Source organism: Ursus americanus, chromosome 13, assembly GCF_024610735.1.
Source record: "Ursus americanus isolate L20-20 chromosome 13, mUrsAme1.1.p, whole genome shotgun sequence".
Classification (NCBI taxonomy): Eukaryota; Metazoa; Chordata; class Mammalia; order Carnivora; family Ursidae; genus Ursus; species Ursus americanus.
Window position 1 is genome coordinate 61,448,776 of NC_142139.1, and position 24,047 is coordinate 61,472,822.

Here is a 24,047-nt window from a genome sequence, read left to right on the forward strand (position 1 = left end):
ACTAGTAGATTGTGAGTCATGAGTTGTTATATCCACCACTTGGAGAAAGCCTATCCAAGAGAAAGAATGGGGACAGAGCCTCTCTATGAGTTTGTGTGTGTGTGTGTGTGTGTGTGTGTGTGTGTGTGTGTGTGTGTGTGTATGACTATATATAGTCTGAACCCCTGGATTTAGCCAGTCTACCATGAAGCAAACTAAATCCTAACCTGTTTTATACATTTTCTTACATTGTCTAAGGTAGTTTGATTCACATATCTATCACCTGCAACCAAAAGATTTGTTTTGTTTTCAGAAAGTATTTAAAATTATTTTTCCCAAATCCCCTAGATCTATTACCTCTTGAGGCCAAAACTCTCTTCCTTCTCGCTGGTCTTCCAGATAATCACGAATGATGTTTGTTTTCTGCAAAAACAGGCCCATAGAATTGGCACACTCTAGGTCTTCACCAACTAAGGGATCTTCTAACTCTGAGGCTGAGAACAGACGGGAAAGGCCAATTCCCACCAGTCCAGCAACATAGTGACAGTACTGTAAGAAATGATGAAGTATTTACTAAAATGGAAACACCCAAGACCATTAGCTACAAAAAAAAAAAAAAAAAAAAAACCAAAACCAAAAAACAAAACCCCAAAACAGTTTCCAAACAGAATGTACAAGATCTCATTTTGATTAAAAAACACAAATATACATATGTACTACGGCTCTGTTCTTGCCACTGTTTTAAGCACTCTGCATATTCAATCCTCACAAACACCTTTATGAGGCATGTATCATTACCATCATCATTTTACAGATGTGCAAACTAGGGCAGACAGAGGTTAGTTAATTGACTGCCCCAAATCACTCATCTGGAAGACAAAGGGCAGGGACTCAAAGCCAGGCAGTCTGGCTTATGAGGCAGGCTCTAACAACTTCGCTGAAACTGCCTCTTCTCAAAAGAGATCTTGGTAAACGTCATTCTTGATTGTCAAAGAATTTTTTTCCTGTAAAAGTGGTTTTTCAAAGTTATCCTCTCCTGAAAACAGTATTCCAAGACAACTTAATGCAATACTCTTACAAAATGAATGTCCATTACACAATTTAAGAAGTGGAGAGCAGTTAAAGAAGGTACACTCTGGGGTGGACATTAGGAAGGGTAAAAGTTCGGGAAAGACCAAAGGAGGGCTCTGGATGAAAGTAAGACAAAGCCAGACTAATGAAAGGGCAGAATGAAATGGCAAAGAGAAAAGTACTTGAAATATGGTCTAAGAAAGGAAGAATCTGGAAAGAGTATAGATATGCTAAAATATACAGAGAAATGAGCTGCAGACAGCTACAAGAAGTTTAAAAAGAATTACTAGAAATTAAAGAACATAGTATGTCCTTAGTGCTGCCCAAGGAAAAGTAGATTTTAAGATAATAGTTATTCGGATAGAAATACTCCTAGAATGGAAGGAGTCTTCTTCCTTCAAAGTTGGGGGTAGGCGGAGCGGATCACTAAAAGTACTGAATTTCATCTAATCAGAACTTGTATTCAACAAGCTATCATTGGGTCTCCTGAATAGGTCTGCACGGCAGAAAAGGGAGTCAACTGTGCAGCTAACCAGTGCTGATTTTCGGCCAGGAGGAGTTTCAGCTTTAACTTTAAATTCATAAATGAATAATTCCAACAGCAACCTCACTCATGCTAACTTGGAGAGCATAAGCCAGCAGCCCCAAAGATGTTGCCAGTAAATTTTGAGGATCGAAGGATTAAGAGGCCAGACTTTGAACCTACACTCACCCAAGGAGTATGTATGTAGTTGAGTCTCTTCTGAGATCCCAACTTAAACACTATTAAAGATACAAAATACACACATAGTTCAGATGTTTAAAATGTCTTTGCTTCCACTGGGGAAATGAAGAAGTCTCACAAACATCTTTCCTATGGAAAATCGGCAAGACCCCCCTTTCCTATCCGGTGTTTTGATGTTTAGTTTAGTCCCCATTGTCAATTAGGTCACTTTGTCTGGATAAGCACTTTCTCCCTGCCCCCTCACTCCTCCCCTGGCCAATATCCTCCACAGCTGCTGCTCAGGAATAAACTCGGGCCAAAGAAAAGCCATTATAATTTTATCTGCCACATCATCTGCTCTCACAGCCCTTTCCAGCTACCCTGTCTCCTGAGGAAGACAATCTCATCCACGTAGGGTCTCCCACTGCTAATCCCCACACGGATTCGTTTATAACCGCCATATGAACTTGGGGAGGGAGGTCGAGAAACTTGGAACTTCTCCTATCGTGTTAATTGTGTAAGGAGATGATGGGAAAGGAAGAAGTAAGGTACTGGAGAGGCACTCACTCCTCAGCACAACACACCTACGATCCTAAGTTAGTACCTCTGGATTCTCCTAACTTGGAAAGGAAACACACATACAGTTTAACAGTTTAAGTGATACCTACTTCTCGTCAACAAATGGGGTCAAGCTGGCACGGAATTTAAAAGTCATCTTGTGCAAAGATGGAACTGGAGATTGATTCAGATACTAAGGTGTGTCTACATACACACATACTCAGTAATGGAAGAAAGTAAATAACAAAAAACACATTGTTAAGATGTGAAAACCTCGGGTATCTCTATATTACATGAAGTAATTTGGCCATTTATTTAAAATTTCACAGCAAGTCAGAGGCACTTTTAGAAGCTTCATATCTGTACCTCGGGGACAGGTTATATTCACTTTGGCCTAACTTAATGGTAAACTCCGTAGGGCAGGGATTATTTCAAGCATTCAACTATAAGCCCCTTTATTAAGTGTTTATGATGAGACATTCAAGCTACATTGGAGGGTTGTAAAACCAGAACGTTTGGAACCGGTAGACAACTTTATTCCTCACTCCGAACTTCACAGCGCATACTGCCAGCTCTGTCCTACTCACCACACAGCAACGCTGCTTTGTAAACACTGACCTTGTCCCACTCCTGTTCAGAAGTTAAGTGTTTATCCAAAAACTCCGCCATCCCAAATCCCATTTTCCGGCAAACGTCAACAATCACTGTTTGATATTTCTCAGCCAAATTTCTAAACTCGAGGGAGATCTGAAATGGAAATCACAAAAAACAGAAAATATGAAATACATATTTACACTGGGAACCAACATGGTACCTACAGATCATAAAACAAAGCAATAGTAGAATTAATATTAGAACTGTGCTAGTTTTCTACATATTGCATAATAAGCTCAGAAATGTTATAATTGTTAAAATAGAAGGATCTAAAAATGCTGAAGCTTCTAGACTCAAAAGAAAATCAAAGTCTCACTCTACACTCATCTTTCCAACAGATAATAAATGAGGTGCTTCAACATAAAGTGGACATAAATGTAAGAATTTTAGGAAGAACGCCTCCTTTCAGACAAACCTCATGACAGGGAAGACTCATTCCTGCAAACATGTATCAAGCACTTCCTATTTCACAAGCTTTGTTCTAGGCACTGGGGATACACAGCCTGGAAAGGAACAGAAACTTCAGCCCCAGTACAGTTTACATTCTACTGAGGAGATCAGCCAACCGTTTTCTATCATCAATTTCCCAATTTCTATCAGGAAGTTATAATGTCTCCCCCACTATAAGGCTACACATTTTAATTCCTTAAACAACTCAATTTAGCTCAATCTGAGGCACGGTACCCAACATTTTTTTTTCATTGTCTGAGCTCTAATGTAGAAATTGTACTGATGGGTTTTAAATTCATTGCTATTGCACAACATCCTGTTTAAGTTTAAAGAAGTATTTCTAGATGATCAAAATACAGTATAGAAACACCACAAAACTTCTTAAAATGCTGCAAAATATTACTAGAGCCAACACACAATACTGAAAAAAGTTAACAGACTTTATTAAGCATCAAAAGTGAGAAATACTTGGTGTATGTCTACAGAAAGGTTAGAAAAGCTTCCTCAGGAAACACCTATATTTAAGGACCTGAGGGGAAAACCAGCTGGTTACACAGCACCAAAGCGATTCAGAAGCCTAAGAAACCTTAGGACTACTCTGATCAACATCAACTGTGAAACTCCCCCACAATCCATAAAATTAACCCAGTCTTTCCACAATGCTGTTCTTTCCAGAATAGTTGTTCCAAGACAGCCAAAATGTCCTTCCTATTGTGGATTGAAACAAATGAGCAACTGTATGAAAGGGTATCTGAATCCCTGAAATCTCCCTATGACCCCATTCTTTCAACAGACCCTGGACTAGGTCATTCTATTTAAGAGAGCAAAGCCCGGTGAGGTGGGGGGAGGAGTGGCTTGATTCTGAATTAGGTTACTCCAAAATGAAGTAAACACTTCACTGCTGAATGAGAACAATCCCCTTCAACAACTTTTGGGGACTTATTATCTAATGCAAAAAAAATGGAAACAAAAATACCTAGGGAAAAGTGATGTTTTCCCAGACACGGGAAGGAGGGAGAGAGCCCTGCTGACTCCTCCACACTAGGCACCCAATTTCACGACTCTGTAGGAGTGACGAGCTCTGCCGAGTGAAATGAACCACAAGGCCTTTTTACTGTCCCTCCAGGTAATTGTTCGACAACTACAGTAGATTTGTAGGGGCTTAAGTCACTCTCTGGTGACTCAAGTACACGAAGGAAGGATATCATGGTGAATCCACTAGCATAATGGAGGAGGATCAAATACCAAGTAGGGGTCAAAGGTGCAGGACACTTCCATTCACCTACAAATAAAAATTTCCTATGAACTTCAGGACGTTGATGGTATGACCAAACACTGGGTAATTCTACCTTCTTCCCTTATATGCAAAATTCTGTTTTCAACCATTTTTTTTTTCTGGAAAAACCAATAGTTTCATTGTTTTTAACCAATTTTTAAAAGAGCAGAAAAGTATGCCAGTGATTAAATGTTAAAACTACATTACCATAAAATAATACAAATAGTAAATCAATAATGAAATATATTTCATAACTAATTCATAGCTCAATAAATGTATGTTATCATTGCTATTAGCATTTAAAAATAACCCTATGCTATTCCTTAAGTTGTGTTTAAGGGTAGATCTCCAAGACCACCAGTTTCCACCAGTACCAGGTGAAAAAGATACACTCTAATCTAATCCATAATATACAGTGAAAGCTCTAGAAAGCCTGGCTTCAAACGATACCAACTAATGACCACTAAAGCATGAAACACCAGGTTCAATTTCAATGCACACACATTGAGGAAGGGCTCACTTGGTGAGAATACTTTGTCTAGGCTTATGCCTGAAGTCTGTGGGGCCCGGGACAAGAGCACAAATGGAGGCCCACATACCGTACTGGCTCAAAATCTTGAAATTATCAGTCACACTAGTAACTTGTTTTTTTTTTGTTTTTTTTTTAAAGATTTTATTTATTTATTTGACAGAGATAGAGACAGCCAGCGAGAGAGGGAACACAAGCAGGGGGAGTGGGAGAGGAAGAAGCAGGCTCACAGCAGAGGAGCCTGATGTGGGGCTCGATCCCGTAACGCCGGGATCACGCCCTGAGCGTGAAGGCAGACGCTTAACCGCTGTGCCACCCAGGCGCCCCACACTAGTAACTTGTTAAACAGTATGCGCTATTCTCGGGCTTTTACAAAGACACCTTCACCACACCCTGAAAGACTCAGATGTGAATTTAAATTTCTCTCAGGGCTTTGTTCCAAAATGCAGCAGAGCAGAGACTGCTGATCCCCAGCTCCCAGCCTGCACCCTGGCCTTCCCACTCCCAGCTCTGTCTAGCACCAGAAGGCCTAGGGGCAGGATCGCTGGTATATGGTTCATCCTGGAGAAGACAGACCTGAGGAAACAGACTGCAAACCCAGGAAGTAGGCTCAGGGAATCGAGGGCAGGGAATTCCACACAGCCAGAACATAGTCTAGAAGGGGAGCTGCATAAGCTCTGGGCAGGCACACTCCCATGGCCCTGGGGACCCCTCACCTCTTTGAGTAGGGCCCTCTAAAGTGAGAGGCCAGGAGGGGGGGGGGCTTCTTACCTCAGTCTAAGAGCAGTATTGTGTGAGTGAGTCCAAGTTATCTGTTCTGCCTTAGGACCTCGCCCAAAACCGACGGTACACCTAACCCAAGAAGACTGCACTACCCTTCAAATTGTGCATCCTGTCTCAAGGAGATGCTGGGACAGATCAGCAGGTGCACAAAGCATTCCCTACGAAAATAAGACACTATGACTTTTCATATATTCCTATCTCAACCGGAAGGACAGGCTGAAAGGACCTCCAATTCAAAGTTACATCCTCACGAAACACATAGCTTCATATGTTTCACATTCTTAAGGATATAAAAGGTTAACACCAGCGAAATAGTGATGCCTGGCCTGTGCCCTCTGCTCCCTTCTACACTGCCAGGGGGAGTCTCTGCTCTCAGGAGGGGAGTATCTTTCTGCTTTCACCCTACTACCCAACACAGGAAAAGATCAATTTCATGTTGAAATTTGCTTGAACAAACTGTTGTTTTTCCACTGGAATGCAGTAATTCTTTATAAAGAAGACTTTGGTTTTCTAAGCATATTGAAATATTAGCTAAACATTTACTAGCTATACCCCCCCCAAATTATTCTGACATTCACACATTTTCATATTCTCTCATTTTGGCTGAGTGGGTAGGGCTGCCTTGATTTTTAAAATACCGATGACCTTTAGTCCATGACTAGAAAGTATTTGTTATGAATCTACCCAATTCGGAAATAGTTTGGAAGGGTTTTTTGGTTTTGGAGGCTCTAGCTAGAATACAACTTTTTTAAGTGAGAATACACATCAGTTATAAATGCTATGGGACCCTGTTTGCAGCACTTCCTCTGTGTTAGCAGAGTTTCACAAGCTCATCAGTGAATGGCCCCAGATTTCCAGTCAGAGGACACCCAGCCTCTGGTCACGTGAGAGATGTCCTGGGAGAGCCAAAATCACTGGTACCTTCTCTAGGTGAGCTCTCTCATTCCCCATCTAATTCTTCTTCACAGGTCTTTTTCCTTTTTCTTCTTTTCTACTGTATTGTACTGTATCAGCTCCATCTAATTACTCCTCACAGGTTTTTTTCTTTTGGTTTGAACTTTATTGTCTTTTATTTTTATCTCTGACTGCAAAGACATCATCTCAGTAATCTGAAATAGCCCTTGATCCAAAGAAGTCTCTCAAACATTCTTTTGTATCAGGTGGATTCCTCCCTTCCCCACTCAGGAATATAGATCTGTTTCAGTAGCAACGGCCACATGAGGACTATTCTTTTCCCCAAATTCTGGCAACTGCGTACAAAAAGAAGGGCTTCTTTGGTCTATTAGAGAACATGAGACTTCACTAAATCAACCTTTTATTTATGAGATATGAAAGAAGTACTTATTTGTGTGATAAGACACGCAAATTCCTGAAAAGTAAGACCTAGTCACATATATAACATAACCTTGCCAATTTTCTAAAACTCAAGATTTTAATCACAACCCACTTTAGTCCAACGGAATGGACTGAATACCTAATATATATAGAATACTTAGAATATAGCAGGCACTCCTCTATGTACTTTATACATACGAACTTATCAATCCTCAGAGCTCTAACTTTACAAATGAGGAAGCTGAGGCAGAGAAACTTAGGAACTTGTCCAGGTTCACACAGCTGTAAGTGACAGAAGATCACCCTGCTTCGGTCCTTCCCCCAGCTGGACCCATCCTGAACAGTATATCCATGTTACCAGGCTAAGGGTACCAGAAGCCAGCAGCCCTCTACACTCAGGCTGTATTAGATAGGCAACAGGTTTTGTGAGCGAGCCTGAGAATCCAACTTTTACAACGCTGGAATTAGAATGTATTTTTCCAAAGGAAGAAACACTGGACTATCTTGACTCTTTTAAACCTCACAACAATATGAGGCAGGTACTGTTATTATCTCTATAAATGGAGAAACTGACGTTTACACAGGACACATCACTCCGCACCAGGTAATAACTGGAAGAGATGGGATTCCCACCCAGGCAGTGTGGCTTCAGAGTCTCGGCTACCGGAGTTCTTACCCATCACATTAGATTACGCTGCCCTCACACTGCTTATTTTGCTGTTCTCTACAGGGATGAGGGGTGGCTGACAACTACATCATCAGTTATACAAACAACCACACGCAGAAGAGAGCTGTAATTCCGCTACCGTTGGGAAGTCCTCTAGCACTTGCCGATCCTTCTCCTTGCTCTCCATATACCGCCAGTCTGGTTCGTAAAGGTAAGAGTGAAAGTTGTGTAGCAGTGGAACCTTCTTTTCTACACTGATGGTCATGTCATCTTCCAGAGTGTCCAGAGCTCGGAGGACCAGATAAAATATGCATACGGCATGGCTGTAAAAACGGAATAACTATTAATATAACGGGACAAACGTTCCAAGATATTTATTTTAAAATACACGTCATTTATGCAAACCCTCCTACAGCCCTACCTCTAAAGAACTATGAAAGGATAGCCAAAGGTTTTTGTACTCAGCGAGACATCTTAGTTTTCCTTTCTTGGATGGGAACAATGAACTTCAGTGGTTTATTCAGAAAAAACAAAATTAAAATAAAACCCTACCAGCTGGATGTCACAACTACTTCCAGAATGAGTTACATTTAACAAACACAGAACAAATGTACAACGATCAACAGGCCAAGTGTTTACATGGAACTATTTTTGCAGATAAAAAATATAGTCAAAAGACACAGTAACTTTTCAGTATAAATACTATCATACACAAAGGCAATTGGTCTAGGTTCATGTATGAATCTGCCCAGAAGCAGCTTGGACTGGTTCAGTCAGGAGTCCTAAATTTGAGCACCAGGTGGGGTACAGAGATTACTGAAATAAAACTTTAAAAAAAAAAAAAAGCAACTTCATTAGAATTAACCCCATATACTAGAATTGCAAAGTAGCATGGTGAAGCCAAGAAAAATGCATGACCTACTCAGAGACAGGTTCAGCTGCCAGGACTAAAAAAAGTTAATAAACACCACCATCCCCCACCCCGATTCCACCCCGCTTCCCTGAAAGAGCTGGGCCCACAGGGACACTATTAGATGGCAAAGTGCCTGGAAGGGCATTCTAAAGTAAACACATGGGTGTTCCAACCAGAACATTTCCTTCACTCTGGTGGGGCACGCTCTAGCTGAGCCACAGCGGAGACTGCAACGCTAGGGGCTGTCAGAAAGTAGCCTCGAGCGGCTCAATGTCCCCGGGAAAAGCTCTCCTCCCCCAAGTGAAAAGGAGCTGTCTGGCCACTCACCGCATTTCCCCATCCAGCGCCTCAATGACAGCTGCAAAACTGCGACTGGTCTGATTGAGATACTTGTAGCAAGTTTTCAAGCTGCTGCTCAGCGAGTCCTGGGGGCAGAGAAGACACACGGAGGTGGGAGATGTGGACGAGCAGGAGTGGGACTGGGGCAGGCGGCCAGCTGCCGGCGGGGTCCGCAGCCTGCCGCAGACGCCCTCTCCCCGCGACCAGTCCTTGGACGGCCAGGCGGCGGGAGACAAGGGGCAGCCGCGCGGCGGGGAGCCTGCGCCCGTGCCCGTGCCTCGGGGTGCCGCGGTGGGGCTCAGAACTAACGTCCGCTTGAACAGGGACATGGCCTTGGTGCCGCAGGCGGCCACGGCCATGGGAATCGTAGGGCCTGCGTAGAGTTTTTCCTCCATAGACCCGAGCGGGGCTGGGAGGCGCCCCCGAGGGGCGGGGCAGGCTCTCCCTCCACCCCTGCAGGCTCGCGGGTGGCCTGCCCCGCCCCCCAACTGGGGACGGAGGTCAACCCCGCCCCTGTCCCGCCCCGCCCCCTGCCCCCCCCACCCGCCTGCCACCCCTTCGCCACCGGTGCCTCCCTCCAAGTCTTCCCCTTGTTCCCGGAACCCACCGGTAGCTAGCGGAGCCCAGGTCACTCTGAGAAGCTGGCTCTTCCTCCTGGTGCCAGAATCTTTCCTTCACCAAACTTTAGTCTGGCTCCACTGAACCCTCCACTCTTGTACTTCTATGTCTATCCCTGCATCGCCCAATTTTAGCAAGAATCCTGCTACTGATCACCCCGCCTGGTCCGGCAGGGTTCCTCATTCCCCATTATCCCATCGCTCTGGTCTGCCTCCAGCGGGAATCCCGTTAGGTTAGGTCGTTTGGCGAGAATGGCCCTCACCCCAAATGTTCCACCTTCGTTATTTTCCATCCACCGACCCCTCCACTCTGCTCCTTGGCTAGAAATTCCCACTTTTACTTGTTGTATTCAATATTGAGCCCAGTTCTATACTGAGGTCTCTTTTCTCCTACTGCAATGGCTATTCTGAATAAAACCTGTTTTTACTGCTTTAACTACTGTCCACCTCTGACTTTTCTTTAACACCTCTTAAATGTCTTCTATCCTCCTGAAAGCTATTACTTTTAAGATTTCTAATCCTCTTTCTCTTTCAAATTAGTGAGCTATAATGAGCTGCTTTCTGAACTTTACTCTTCCCTAAGGAAAACAAGAATCGTTTTTTCCAGGAAAAAAAAAAGCCATAGTTTCAAAGCAAGCATAGCTGAAAGAACTGCTGTGTGTTTGTTTTAGACAGACTTTAATTTTAGAGTTGTTTTACGTTCAGAGGAAAACTGAGTGGAAAGTACAGAGTTCCCATATATCCTGCCAGCCCGCGGTATCCCTCTCTTTTTAAAAGAACGAAAACATTTGAAATATCTAACAGAAGAGTGGTTAAAAATATACATATGGCATATCCACTGGTGGGAAATACTGCAGTCGCTTTAGAATGTTAACAGTGAACCTTGGACCCTAGTGGACCCATGTTTTTTTTATATGTATATTATTTCCTCAATTTCCTATCATGGATGCATATCATATTACCAAGAGTAAAGCTTTAAAAAAAATCACATAATCATGAGAATTTCATTTCCTTGCCATGTTCAATAAAAAATGATTAGTAAAAATTGATGTTTACTGAGCACCATATATTAGTAAAATCATTTCATGCAGTGTCTGGCATATAAATATACTCAGTGAAGGTTTGATGAATAAATGAATATCTTCAGAGTATTTATTTATTTTTAAGACATTTTATTTATCTGACGGAGAGCAAGCAAGCGAGTGCATAAGCAGGGGGAACAGCAGAGGCAGAGGGAGAAGCAGACCCCCGCTAAGCTGAGGTGGGGGGGGAGCCGGACTCCTGGGTCATGACCTGAACCAAAGGCAGACACTTAACCAACTGAGCCACCCACATGCTCCTGTTCAGAGTATTTAAAAACCATTCACCATCTCCTTCGCTCTCCAGTGTGGAGAGGCCAGGCTTTGCAATCAAGTAAGACACAGAATAACAGGTATTACTGAGCTCTATGGCAGCTCTTCACAGGAACCGTTGTTACCAGGTCACAGTGATTCCTTTCACCGCATTGCCCAGCGTTTTAATCCTCCGCTACAACTAATGGTTTGGGGGCTGACTTCTAACCATGAGCTCCAATAAAAGCTGGACAGGTTTTTGAAGAGCAACAACCTTAAGGAATACAAGCCCTGCTTATCAACACACCTCCACTCTGAAAATGAGCAAGGTCCATAAATCCCTTCCCTGTCGCCTTCCCTCACCATTCTTTTTCCTGTCACCTATTTGCTTCAGTTCCTCACTCCATAACAGTAATTTCCTCAAATTACCAGGACGATACAGGAAGACAGAACTATTAAGCACTGGAGAACTTGACTCACTATGAAAATTTCCACTGCTTGATTCCCATGCGCTGGCAGGGAGGAGAGGGTGGAAAAAAGACCAGAGCTAACTGCTGCCTGTCTCTAGAGCCTCCTGATGCTTCCCACTGCTGTGTGACATGAAGCACACTCCCGCACACTCCCAAGAACTCTCAAGTGAGAGAAAAACAGGGATGAAGGGCATTTGGAGGAAGACTGTGCAATGGCTAGAAGAGCAAGGCTGAACTCCCAGACTGGGACTCCCAGGAAAGACAGTCCCACAGGTGAACAGCTACCAACCATTCCCACATTTTTCCTTCAGACTTCAATGCAGGTTCCTCAGAATGGGGAGAAACCCCCCAAATAACCAAATTTATGTTTAACAGTAAGATTAATAACTACCGTTTACTGGGCAGCTACTGCATACCAAGCACAATACAAATATTACTTTTTATTCTTACAAAACCCTTTAAGGAAGGTATTACAGACCTATATTCACTTTCATTCAAACTTCATGGCCAGATGTATGGCAGAATTCAGAATTTTTAGCGCTTTAGGAAATAGGCAATAAGATGAATATACAGCCCCAACTGCTATGGAGTAATATCCCATAATTAACTGTTAATATTTCTTCAGCAAAACATTTGAATATTTATACTAAGCCAGGATCACTTCAAGTCGGGGCAGGTTTGCTGTCAAATGACTTTGAGTGAGATTTAGGAAAACACTCCTCATTTTCAGACCATTTCCAAGTTGAGAAATCGTGGTTCAGGAACTGTGATTAGTATCTCTATTTTATATATGAAGAAACTGTTGCCTGGAGGTTAAGTTACCAAAAGTTATTCAGCTAAGAGTCAGGATTTAGACTTAAGAGAGGCCAGAAATGCATGATATAAAACACCTGCTTTTTCCATGATGTGCCCTGTGAGTGATCACACAACTTGCAGGCGGCAGCATGACCTGATTTATGGATCGGCTCCTAAAAATTCAGTAGAAATCAAGTTTACTGAACCCTAAATTCCTACAGCCAAATCCTTCTGTGATAGAAATAGTCAGCCATCAATATCTGCTAAGTGCACATTTTCCCCCAGTTTCTTTGTTACTTAAGAGTGAAAGGGGACGCCTGGGTGGCTCAGCCGGTTAAGCCTCTGCCTTCCGCTCAGGTCATGATCTCAGGGTCCTGGGATCAAGCCTGGCATCAAGCTCCCTGCTCAAGGGGGAATCTGCTTCTCCCTCTTTCCACCCTCTCCCCCTGCTCCTGCTCACTCTCTCAAATAAATAAAATCTTAAAAAAGAGAGAGAGAGAAACTAAGATCATGTTAAGTGAAAGAAAATATGTGTTCCTATGTTTCCTCTATATTCAACCATTTTCTTTTTTAATGGCTCTTGGGGCTTTTAGGACTCAAAAAAACTGCGAGCAACAAAACAAATAATATTGTACTATATTGTTCATCAAATCATAGAGCTAAGAGTCTCACTTAAAAAAAAAATCAAGGGATTATTGTATGGAAAGTCTCTCTCCTACCCCTTACCACTTCTCTCTCTAGGGGTGATAACCAACACTACCATTTTCTCCAAAAGTCCTATTTTATAGAGAGGAAAATGAGTCTCAGAGAAGTTTCTGGACCCAAATCACAACCCTATAAATTGTGTCCCCTGACTTTAGACACTCAGATCCTTTGCCCTGCTATTATTTTTCTTTGTAGTATTTACCCCCCTCCACCTGAAATATTACATACAATAGACTCTTGAACAATGTGGGGATAAGGGGCATGGACCACCACACAGCCAAAAATCTGCGTATAACTTTTACTCCCCCAAAACTTAACTACTCATAGCCTGCCATGAGCAGAAGCCTTACTGATAACAGTCGATTAACACTTAGATTTTGTATGTTATATACTGTATTCTTACAATACAGCAAGCTTGAGAAAAGAGAAAATAAAAAAAGAAAATACATTTACAGTATGTACTGTATTTATCAGAAAAAAATCCATGTATATCTACACAGTTCAAAGCCATATTGTTTCAGGGTCAACTGCTTTTTCTTCATTCTGTCTTCCTTCAGAATGTAAGTAAGTTTCATAAAAGCAAGGTCTTCACCGATCTTGTTCACTCTTGTATCTCTAGCACCTGAGACATTATCTGCCACGCAATTGGTGGTCACAAATTTTTAAAGGAAGGAAGGGGGGAAGAAGGGGGGGAGGGAAGGATGGAAGCTATTATACACCAGGTTGGGAAGGGAAGAAAGGAACTAGGAATTATAGAGTGTCTGCGATGTGCCAGGAGCACGTTTGACAGTGCTGGGATCCGATCAGCTGTCTGGGGCCAAACCTGAGCTCTTCATTGCAGGCAGCCTCCAAACCGGGAGCATGGAGGTTGTCAGAGTAGCCTGGGTGTGCACCCTGGAACCACTACTTGAACAAGTTATCTGATTACTTTATGCCACTGTTTGCTAACCTGGAAAAAGAGCCGTAATAATAGTGCTTGTCGCTTTAAGGTTGTTGTCAAGATAGACTAAGTGTGATGAGTTACAAAAGGGCCACAAAAGTTTGTGGCTCTTTCCATCAAGGTATGGGGTCTCTCTCTGCCTCCCTGAATCTGGGCTCCCTTGTGGCTGTTTCTGGCCGATGAGACAGCACCAAATGTGACTCAAGCATTGGCTTGAAAACTCCAGCTGCCATGTGGAACCCCAGGGCTAGCCTGCAGATGATGAGACACATATGGCCCAGTCTTCCCTTAACGGTCCAGCCTACAGTCTGCCAAACACCAGACTGTCTAGCCACAACCCGGCCAGCCAGCTGAGCAAACCCAGAAGAAAGCAACCAAACTGGCCCAGACCAGTAGAACTCCTCAGCTCTCCCAGAGAACTGTGAACTCAAGTTGTTGGTATTTTAAATTACTAAATTGCTTTTTTTTTAAATTGTGGTAAAATATACATAACATAAAATTTACCATCTTAACCACTTTTAAGTATACAGTTCAGTAGTGTTAAATACATTCACACAGTTGTGCACCCAATCTCTAGTTTAGGCATGGGTTTGTTACTCAATGAAAGTTAACTGATACGCTGGAGATAACAGAGCTTAGCATACTGCCTGGCAAACATAAAAACTCAATAAATGCGGTCTGTTGTTATTAGCACATGGTTATTATCATTATTAATTTTATTAGTCTAACTCACAATATAATTTCTTCCTAATCCCACTCACTTGCCAAATTCGTGTTCCAAAAACGTTGCTTTCATCATATCATCGTTCTGCTCTTAACCATTACCTGCTTCACTGCTTAGAGCTCAGCTTTTGGACTCCCACATGCCCTTACTGAACTTTATACTTCTAGCTTGTGTTCTTCAATTCCAGGTTGGTTTTCTCATCACTCCATACAGGTCATGGTCAGTCCTCTATAAAACTCACAGTAGCTTTTTCAACTGAGGAGCCTCCCTACTAAATTAAATCTAGTACCTTACAAAGCACTTTTCCTGTGTTTTCTAAAAACCTTTTGCTTGAAGGCATTTCCTCATTTTGCTAAAATTTCCTGAAAGCAAAATGTTCTTAAGATTACTTGGCACTTCCTAGGTTATCTGACTTTTGGGACATCTATTTATTCTCCATGAGACTGTGAACATACTCAGGGTGGGCATTTTCCACTCTGTGTCCATCACACGGAAGTGTGTCAATTTTTAGCTGACTCTGGACATCCTCTGCTTAATGTGTCTCCTCCGCTTAATCATTTACCAACCTGGCATCTCTCGTTTTAAAGTTTAGTGTTCAAAGTTCAACAGTACTCTTTCAGTGTGGTCTGGTCCATCATTTGAATGACAAGCAGCACAGTGGGGGTAAGACAGTGAGCTATGCAGACAGACAGCCAAGGTCAAAGAGAGGCTCTACCCCTGAATAACTGGACCCCAGGCAATTAATTAGCCTCTCTATGCCTCTGTTCTACATCTACAAAACGGGAAAAATAATAGTACCTTCCTTATAAGGTTACTGTGATGTTTAAATAATAGATGTAAGGAGGTATATAAAATAGTGCTTGGTACATTGTAAGAGCTCAAAAAATGTTAGCCATTATTATGATACTCTTTATCTAAAAGGTAATGATCTAGGTTTAAAAAGTCTCTCAGCAGGGCATCAGAATGGAAGAAATTATCCCGAGCAAGGCAATTAGGGATCTGACTGACCACAATTCTAAGTCCACAGCATGATGAGACTACCTAAAAAAGATAGGGAACACTGATGTGGTGGGGAGGTGGGACGCGGAAAAGGACTTTATTTGTACATGGCCGTTTTATTTCTTAAGGAAAAAAAAGATGAAGCAAATACAGCAAACACTATACATCTAATCTTGGAAATAGACACAAACTGGTTACAGTATTTTCAATATTTTTCTATTTGCTTGAAATATTTTATAATTAAAATATATTTTTTAAAGTGAAAGTAGTCTTAAACTACATTACATAGAAATACGCATCCATAAGAAAGGAATTTAAAGTTCTGAAATGACCAGACTGAAAGAGTACTGTTCAACTTTGAACACTAGACTTCAAAAGGAGAGACACCAGGTTGGTAAATGGTCTGGAAAGAGTAACAGATAATGATAACTAAAGGAAGAACATAAAACATTTGGCTTGAATATCAGTATTCACAGAGAATATGAGAGTTCTCTTAAAATATGTCAAGTGCTATATTACACAACAAGGATGAAACTCTGGTTCCAGAGGGAGAACAGAGTGAAAAAAGGTCAGCTTACTGTAAGGTAACGCTTCCTAAAATCCAAAACTGTCTGGGGATGGAGTGGGCAAGTCTCCAGAGGTAGTGAACTACCTGTCAGAGGAGGTGTTCAGGAGACTGTACAAACTGGATTATAAAGCACTGACTATCTGTTTTAGAGCACAGATCCCTGGAAGAATATGTTCCACTGTTCTCCCCTCAAAACACACAAATGCGCAATAACATAAATATTTGCAAATAATTTCAGGAAAGCTCCAAAAACTCGTAGTAAGAATCTCTAATTAAACATCTATTGAGCAAGGCACAGGAGCAATGTAAAGTTGTAATTCCTTTAGGCATCCCCCAAAAGATGAATCCCCTATCCCAACCAGAACTGAGTTTTCCCTACTGTAAACTTCCTGATGGCATTTACTATATTCTGCCACAGTTACTTAAGTTTAGCTTGTTTAAAAAACTAGAGGTTTCTAGGGTAGTGCATCCACCTTTTATTCATTAATTCACTAAAGGGACATGGAACAAGATTCCTATATCCGAACAGCTTAAAAGTCCAGAATCAAATATAGAATCTTAAAACTGAAAGGGATTTGCGGATCATAAAAGCAATACACAAATAACCACAATACAAGGCTATGGGACTGTTACAGGTAGTACCAGAGAAAATGGTGGAGGGAGTTTCACAGGTAACTTGTTATGGTGCCTACCTGAATTTTCCATGAACAATCTGGTAATATTTTATTGACCTGACAAGATGGTGAGCTCTTTGTAAGTATTATTTGTCTATACATGCCATCCTGCCATGGGGCACACAGCATAACACCTAGCACAGAACAGGTGTCCAAAACTGTCCGCTGAATGGTGACTAGAAGTGGCACTTACTGAAGCTAGACCTTGAAGGATGAGAAGGATCCTGAGTTATGAGGGAAAGAGAAGAATTTTTTTCTGATGAGAAATTAAAGTGGTTTAATAAAGGACACCAATTAAGAGTACATTAAAACAAAGAATAGTCCTTGTGATGTCCCCATTGGAGAAAAGAATTTAAAAGTTTTGATATAATCCACATATTCAGCTGAATGTGTCCATTCATTTATCACTTAAGAATAATTTTCTTGTATTAATAAATACCTTTGTAAACAAGCATTCATTTAGCAAAGGATACAAGAATGAGGCAGATGAAATAGAAGTAAATAAAACCAAGTTTGGCCTTCAAGAGACCAACGTTGCTAATCAACAGACATACAGATAACTAATAAGAACTTGTAAGAGTAAATATGTTATAAAAAACCGAGGAAGGACTGAGAAATAGGGATTGATAAGGCTGCAGGATAGTGAGGGAAGCTTTTGAAAGTGTAACCGAAAACTGGAAAGATGAGCAAGGTTTCATTCCCGAAAAGGTACTGTGGCCATATCTGCATAGTTCATTCCCTTCATGAAATTCTCTCACACGTTCTCTCCCACTTAATCTACCCATATAATCTCAATTTTGCAACCACCTATTAAGACACCGATAAATATCAATGCTCCAGGGCAGAAGGAAATATGAAGAAAAACTACCTGACAACCAATGTCTTGAAAGAACAGAAACATTTTAAGCATCAAGACCATCACCTGAGGGAGGGTGGGGGCGGGAAGAGGAGGCCCGCCTTAGGGACGTCGGCCAGCTGCGCGGGATTTGGGGTAAGGAAAGCGGAACCAGGCTGGGCGGGTGGGGCCGCCAGAAGGGGTGGGGGTCTGCTACCCCGGAGGCGTTTGGCACTCGCTCGCCGCGCCCCTCGCCCTCGATTGTGGGGCCTGCCGGTCAGGCCCTAGGCCGCGGCAGCGCGCGCAGCCGCCCCGCCCCAGCCGGGATGCAAGGATGCTCGACCCACCTGGTCCATCTTGGGTATCACCTTCTGCCGGCCCCCCATCTGGAAGCGCAGGAGGTTGTAGAACTCCTCCGGGCGCCCCAAGCACTTCACGAACTCCATGCTGGCGGCAGGCGGCAGGTTGCCGGGGCTGGGCGCTCAATACCCGCACACCTCTGGAAGACACCGGCCGGCACTCAACGAAGGATTAAAACCAGAAGGCGCGACGACTGGGGCGGAGCAGAGGCGGGCCCAGAGCGGGGCGCCACGCCCACTTCCCCGCCCCCCCAACGGGTCTCCGGCTCTCGCTCCACTTCTCGTGGCCTCGCGGGGTGGACTGACGGGCTCTGATTGGCTAGGACCGCTCGCCCCAGGAAGACGCCGGCCAACCGGCGGTAGGATGAGGCTGGCGTGACGACCATACCCTCTAAGCTAATTGGAGAAGAGAAAGGGGCGGGCGAGCGGGATTGGTGCTTCTATGGGGGTGGGCCTTTTCCTCCACTTCCCCAGGTGGAGGTTGGAACGCGAACCCAGACCCGAGCTGGGAGTGCAGTGGATCCTGGCTTTAGGCGTGCGTGGGCTTTTGGTGAGAGCCCAGCAGGCGAGAGTTCGCTACGATTTTGTCAATAATCCCACCACGTGTGTAATCGTGTTTGTCCTGCCGGCCAGATTAGCTCTTCAGTGACGCACACCTCCTGTGCTGTATCTGCGCGAGGCTGCGGACCATTTAAAAGGCGGGTGGGCCCACCATCGAGTTGGCGTTTATCGTTGACACAAGAGAGCAAAAATCATTTGCGGCACTTAACAGCCCCATAAAACACCGGGCACCTGGTCCAGCAGTAACACCCCTCCTTTTCCGGCTTCACAACCCTCAAAGCTTTTCATTTCTCTCTGGGTGATTTTATTCCTAGAATTTCAACTCTAGGACCTCTTTTTAATGTTTTGGACCCCACTTTGTCCCCAAAATGGATCTGAAGCGTTTCTACCCCTATGTAAAGAGTGATGTGGAAATTTATATCTCCATAGTGTTTTTGTTTTTTAAGAGAGCGCGTGAGCGAACAGGCAGAGAGGGAGAGAGCGCCTGGCTGAGCGGGATTTCCCCACCCTGAGATCTTAATCTGAGCGAAATCAAAATCAAAGGTCAGACCCTTGACCGACTGAGCCGCCCAGACACCCACTGATCACGGTTTTAGACTGCGCTTGTTCCCCACCCACCACCACCGCCGCTAATCCCCATCCTGTTCTAGTTTTTCCCATAGTATTTATCACGTGCTAATATAATACAAAATTTGCTTTTGATGTTCAGTGTCTTGTTTCTTCTTCCTAGAACGTAAGCTCAATGATTGACAGACCTTTATTTTGTTCACTAACATACCCCCAAGCATCTAGAACAGTGCCTGGCACATACTAGGGGCACAATGAATATTTACTGAACTGCCCTGTACCTCTTCTTCCTCCTCTTTGATGTCCCCCAAAGTTATGATGTCCATAACTGAAATCTCTCTCCCACTGAAACGGCTTCTTCAGTTAATGGCACTAACAGCGTCCCAGTTGACTAATTATCAAATCCTGATGTCATCCCTAACTCCTTTCTCTTCCTACACCTACTCCCTTTGAAATCGTTCATCAAGTCTATGGAGCCTAAGAAATAAACCTCTTTAGTCTTAATCTCTCCTCTTTGATGCATCTTGGTTTAAGCCCCATCTTGTCTCCCAAACTATTTTTCAAGTCAACTTCCCATCTCTTTCCATGCATTCCCATGTGATAGCTTGAGTAATTTATCTAAAACACACACTTTATTATATTGCTCTCGTGCCTACAATTCTTCAATTTTAAATTCCTTAAAGGAAATGCCTTTCAAGATAAAAATAAGGATTCTGGCATAGAATAAAGACTCCCTCATCAATTGGCACCTATATTCCTGTTTTTGGATTTTCACTGCCTTCTATTCCATCACTACCTTACTTTCTAGCCCTGATCCAGCCCTGGCAGCACTTGCGGTTCCCAAACAGGCCACAGTATTTCATACTCCAGTCTCTGCCAGAGTAATTCACCTCCAGAATGCCCTTCCTTGCTCTTCGCCTAGCTCTTCACCCTGATGCCTCAGAGTCATCACAGCTCAAGTGGAATCCCTTTCCTTCAGAAATCCTTTTCTAAAGTTTCCTGGCCTCTCCTTTATCTGTTCTTTAGATTCAACAAACATCCACTGAACACCAACAATGTGGCAGACACTGGGGTAAAAAACAAAGATGAGCAAGATGAGGTTTGACCCCAAAGAGCTTCCAGTGGCATCAGACCAGAGGAAAAGACAGACGTGGCTGATGGAATGGTGTTGCTGTTTATTAGAGACATAGTTGGATTCTAATCCAGCTTCCTGAGTCTGACCTAGGCGCCCAGAGACTGCATATACAAATAGACAATGGCCAGACCATACACCGTAACAGAACTCCAACCCACAACCTCTGTACAATAGGCCCAGAGTAGTCAGGACAAGGTAACTTCTCTATATTTTGCCCCTACTTTCAACTCAGGGCCAACCAAGAGAGCCAAATATACTCTGCAAGCAAATCACGTTAAGATAACCCAGCTCCTGGTTAGACTGCTTCCAGCTTCTTCATGCCAACCTCCTCCAACCCGAGCACACCTGATTCCTTCACCTTTGTTCATTATAAAGCTTGTCCACTCCCCTGCCTGCCTCTGAGTTTCGGCCAATGCAGGTGACAGGTGACAATGGCTCATGCCCTTGCTCTAGCAAGCTCTGAATAGAGAGCCTCGTTTGTTCTCATTTCCATAGACCCAGTACTTCCATCATGTTCAGTGGATGCTCTCGTCTTGAACCTGGTGTATTCCAATGATCTCATTTCTGTCTCTTCACTGTGAAGTCCTCAAGGTCAGAGACGCTGTCTAAACATAACATCTGGCACAGTGCTTGCCACATAACAAGTCTCCACTACTTTTTGTGGAATAACAATGTTTGCAACTGGGACTGTACTGGAACTTTTTTTTTTTTTTTTGTATTTATTTGCTTGAAAGAGAGAGGAGAGCAGAGAGCAAGAGCACAGAGGGAGAAGCAGACTCCCTGCTGAGCAGGGAGCCCAATGCAGGGCTCCATCCCAGGACCCTAGAAATCATGACCTTAACCGAAGGCAGACGCTTAACGACTGAGCCACCCAGGTGCCCCTATACTGGAACTTCTAGAACACACTTATATCCTCCCCGCCCTCACACAGCATTTTTTCTACAACCTACTGAAATACTTTTAACATTCTTTGTAATAAGCCAGCCTCCTCCTATTAGTGTAGGGGTTTGCTTGTGTTTTTTCTCCTTGTGTTCCCAGAACCAGCATTTAGGCCGCCTGTCAGAAATACTTATTGAATGGCTAGGGCCACTGAAACCTGACATTAAATATCAAGTTTTTCACAATTATCACAAAACTCGAGTTCAGGAGATAAATAAATCTTTCCCCTAGAATCTGCTGAATACAAATCTCACCTCTCCAGATTACCTGGACTCTCCCTCTATGTATCTCATCCCTCACCTGCAATTCTGTCAAGCAAGAAGCCCCTCCTTCCATCCAAAAGGCACAGGGACAATCTGAGTAATTCCCACTGTTCCACACCACCGCCCCCATCACCTCTTTCCTAGCTCCCATTCACTCCACTTATGCCATCCTTTCCCTCCCTCCTTTCAGGACTAACTGAAACTTTCTGAGAGCCTCCTGCCACAATGAGGGAGCATGGCAACTGTGGTTTCAGTCAGCCAGCCACGTTTCTGCTTCTACATTTCTTCCACACTGAACCCAGCCTACGTACTTCCACTAGAATTCTGATGGTGCTGACAACAACCCCTACAACTCCACTGCTGGGCGCTGTTTTCCCCACTCAACAGACTTTTAGTAAGTCCCTGAAGTCAGAGGAATATGAAGTCTGCTCCTGAGAGGTCAGATCAGGTGTGAGAGTTATTCTTCCATGTTCTGTTCTGTAAACTTTTTATCACTTTAATCTTTTGCTATCTGTAATTTAAAAATAATAATAAAATGTTTAAATAGAAAGGATTCTCATTCACCCTCCTGGCCTTCTACCGTTCTTACCCTCACCACTTTCAACTGTGGGCTAATACAGCATCCATTTCATTGGTTTTGAGCCTCGGCTACTGGGTACTGCTGGAGAAAGTCGGGAGGTGAAGCAATCTAGCCTGGATCTCCAGTATGGCTCTACAACCCTTCCCTGGAAACCTAAGTGGCTCTAAATTCCCAGAACAGCTGTTACAAACCTTCCCCTTCCTCCTTTCTACTTCAAAAGACCTCGCCTTCGGTGAATTTTCTCTGGATCTGTTTTTCTCTCCCTATCCTGGCCTGGTCATCTTTAAGTGCTGGCGCTGGTGTGCTCTCTCGCCCCGCTAGTGTTTCCTCTCAACTCATTTACAAATCCTCACATTATAGCCACCCCTTAACAAGTGACTCTCCTCCCTGACCTCTTTTCCCCTTTCCTTCAGGACTAACCTTCCTGGACAGCAGACCACTCTCATCACTTCTACTTCCTCGGCTCCCATGCAGGTCTCAGCCCCTTTAGACTGGCAGCCACTCTGCATAAATTGCTCTCTTGGGAGGTGATCATGACCTCAAATTTGATCAACTGACAAATCCAAAGTCCTCTTCTTATTCTCCTCCTTCAACTCAGCGTAAGCCAGTATTATGGACTACCTGCTTCCACCTGAAGCTTGTTTTTCCTCCTGTTACATTTGATCTTTCATTGGCTTCTTTCTGTGCTCTTGTCCCTTCAACACAAGACTTTCTCTATGGTTCCACTGTGATTGCCATCTTTTCTCATGCCACGTGATGGCCCTTGTTACCCTTCTCTGTCACACTATGAGGAAAGCTCCCAAATCTGTGCCTTCCAGCCCAGCCTGCATCTGTGGAGAGCCAGGCCTATGTCCTAGCTATGCTGTCCCCCCAGCTGCAGTGCCACACAGGTGATCACCTTCCTTCACAGAACCTGCTCATCTCCTGGCTGGCTTTCCCTATCAGCAGCTGGGCTGGGCTCCTCCGGTGCAGGTGCCAGACCTAAGCCATCTTCAGCTTCCACACCTACCCCCCATCGCGCCCAAGTCTGCACAGCTAGTCACCCAGGAGCCCAACCCCTTGATGCCCTTGTACCTCTCCTCCTTTCCATTCCCACTGCTGTTTCAAGGTTCCAGCACTTTTATCAACAACAGCAACAGCGTTTTCCTTTTTCTTTTTCTACCAATCACAATGGGTGCAGACCCCCATGCAGGCCGTGGTGCACAGCCCTCCCCTCGTATCTCTAGAGCCTCCCCATCCCATCCCCCCTTGCACTCTGAAGCTGCTGTACTGATCGGATGTTGACTTAGAGGAAATGGGCTGGACACCATCTTTGCCCCAGCTTATACCTAACATTTCACACTTCTGTTATCCCATATGGGTTAGAAAGGTCAATTCTTATTAAGGGAACATATATATGTGTGTATATATGTACACACACACACACATTTTTAAGATTTATGAGAGACAGAACAAGTGGGGGGGGGCAGAGGGAGAGGGAGCAGACTCCCCGCTGAGCAGGCAGCCCAACGTGGGGCTCAATTCCAGGACCCCAAGATCATGACCTGAACTGAAGGTAGACCTGAGCTGAAGGCAGACACTTAAATGAGCCATCCAGGTGCCCCCCACACATATATTTTCACACGTGTGTGTGTGTGTATACACAAACACACACACGTAAAAGTGCATAAATATATTCTTGTAGATACAAATAGCAATTAACTCAAATAGTATTTTCACAGCATCTGG

General features: G+C 43.6%; 1 protein-coding gene across 3 annotated transcripts in view; it reads right to left on the reverse strand.

Annotated features, from left to right (window-relative positions):
• Positions 1–18,447, reverse strand: part of FDFT1 (farnesyl-diphosphate farnesyltransferase 1) — a 33,301-nt gene extending 14,854 nt beyond the window's left edge. The window contains exons 1-5 of one of the 3 annotated variants that reach the window (XM_045799409.2): positions 18,263–18,447; positions 9,246–9,343; positions 8,145–8,328; positions 2,930–3,058; positions 337–528 (exon numbers count right to left, since the gene is read on the reverse strand). In XM_045799409.2, the coding sequence (XP_045655365.1) occupies positions 337–528; positions 2,930–3,058; positions 8,145–8,328; positions 9,246–9,343; positions 18,263–18,361 (702 nt within the window). In that variant the 5' untranslated portion in view covers positions 18,362–18,447. Of the gene's footprint in view, positions 1–336; positions 529–2,929; positions 3,059–8,144; positions 8,329–9,245; positions 9,738–18,262 lie in introns of those variants that run through there. The other 2 variants (XM_087866589.1, XM_045799408.2) reach the window with 2 other exon arrangements.
• Between the last annotated feature and the right edge of the window lie 5,600 nt (positions 18,448–24,047).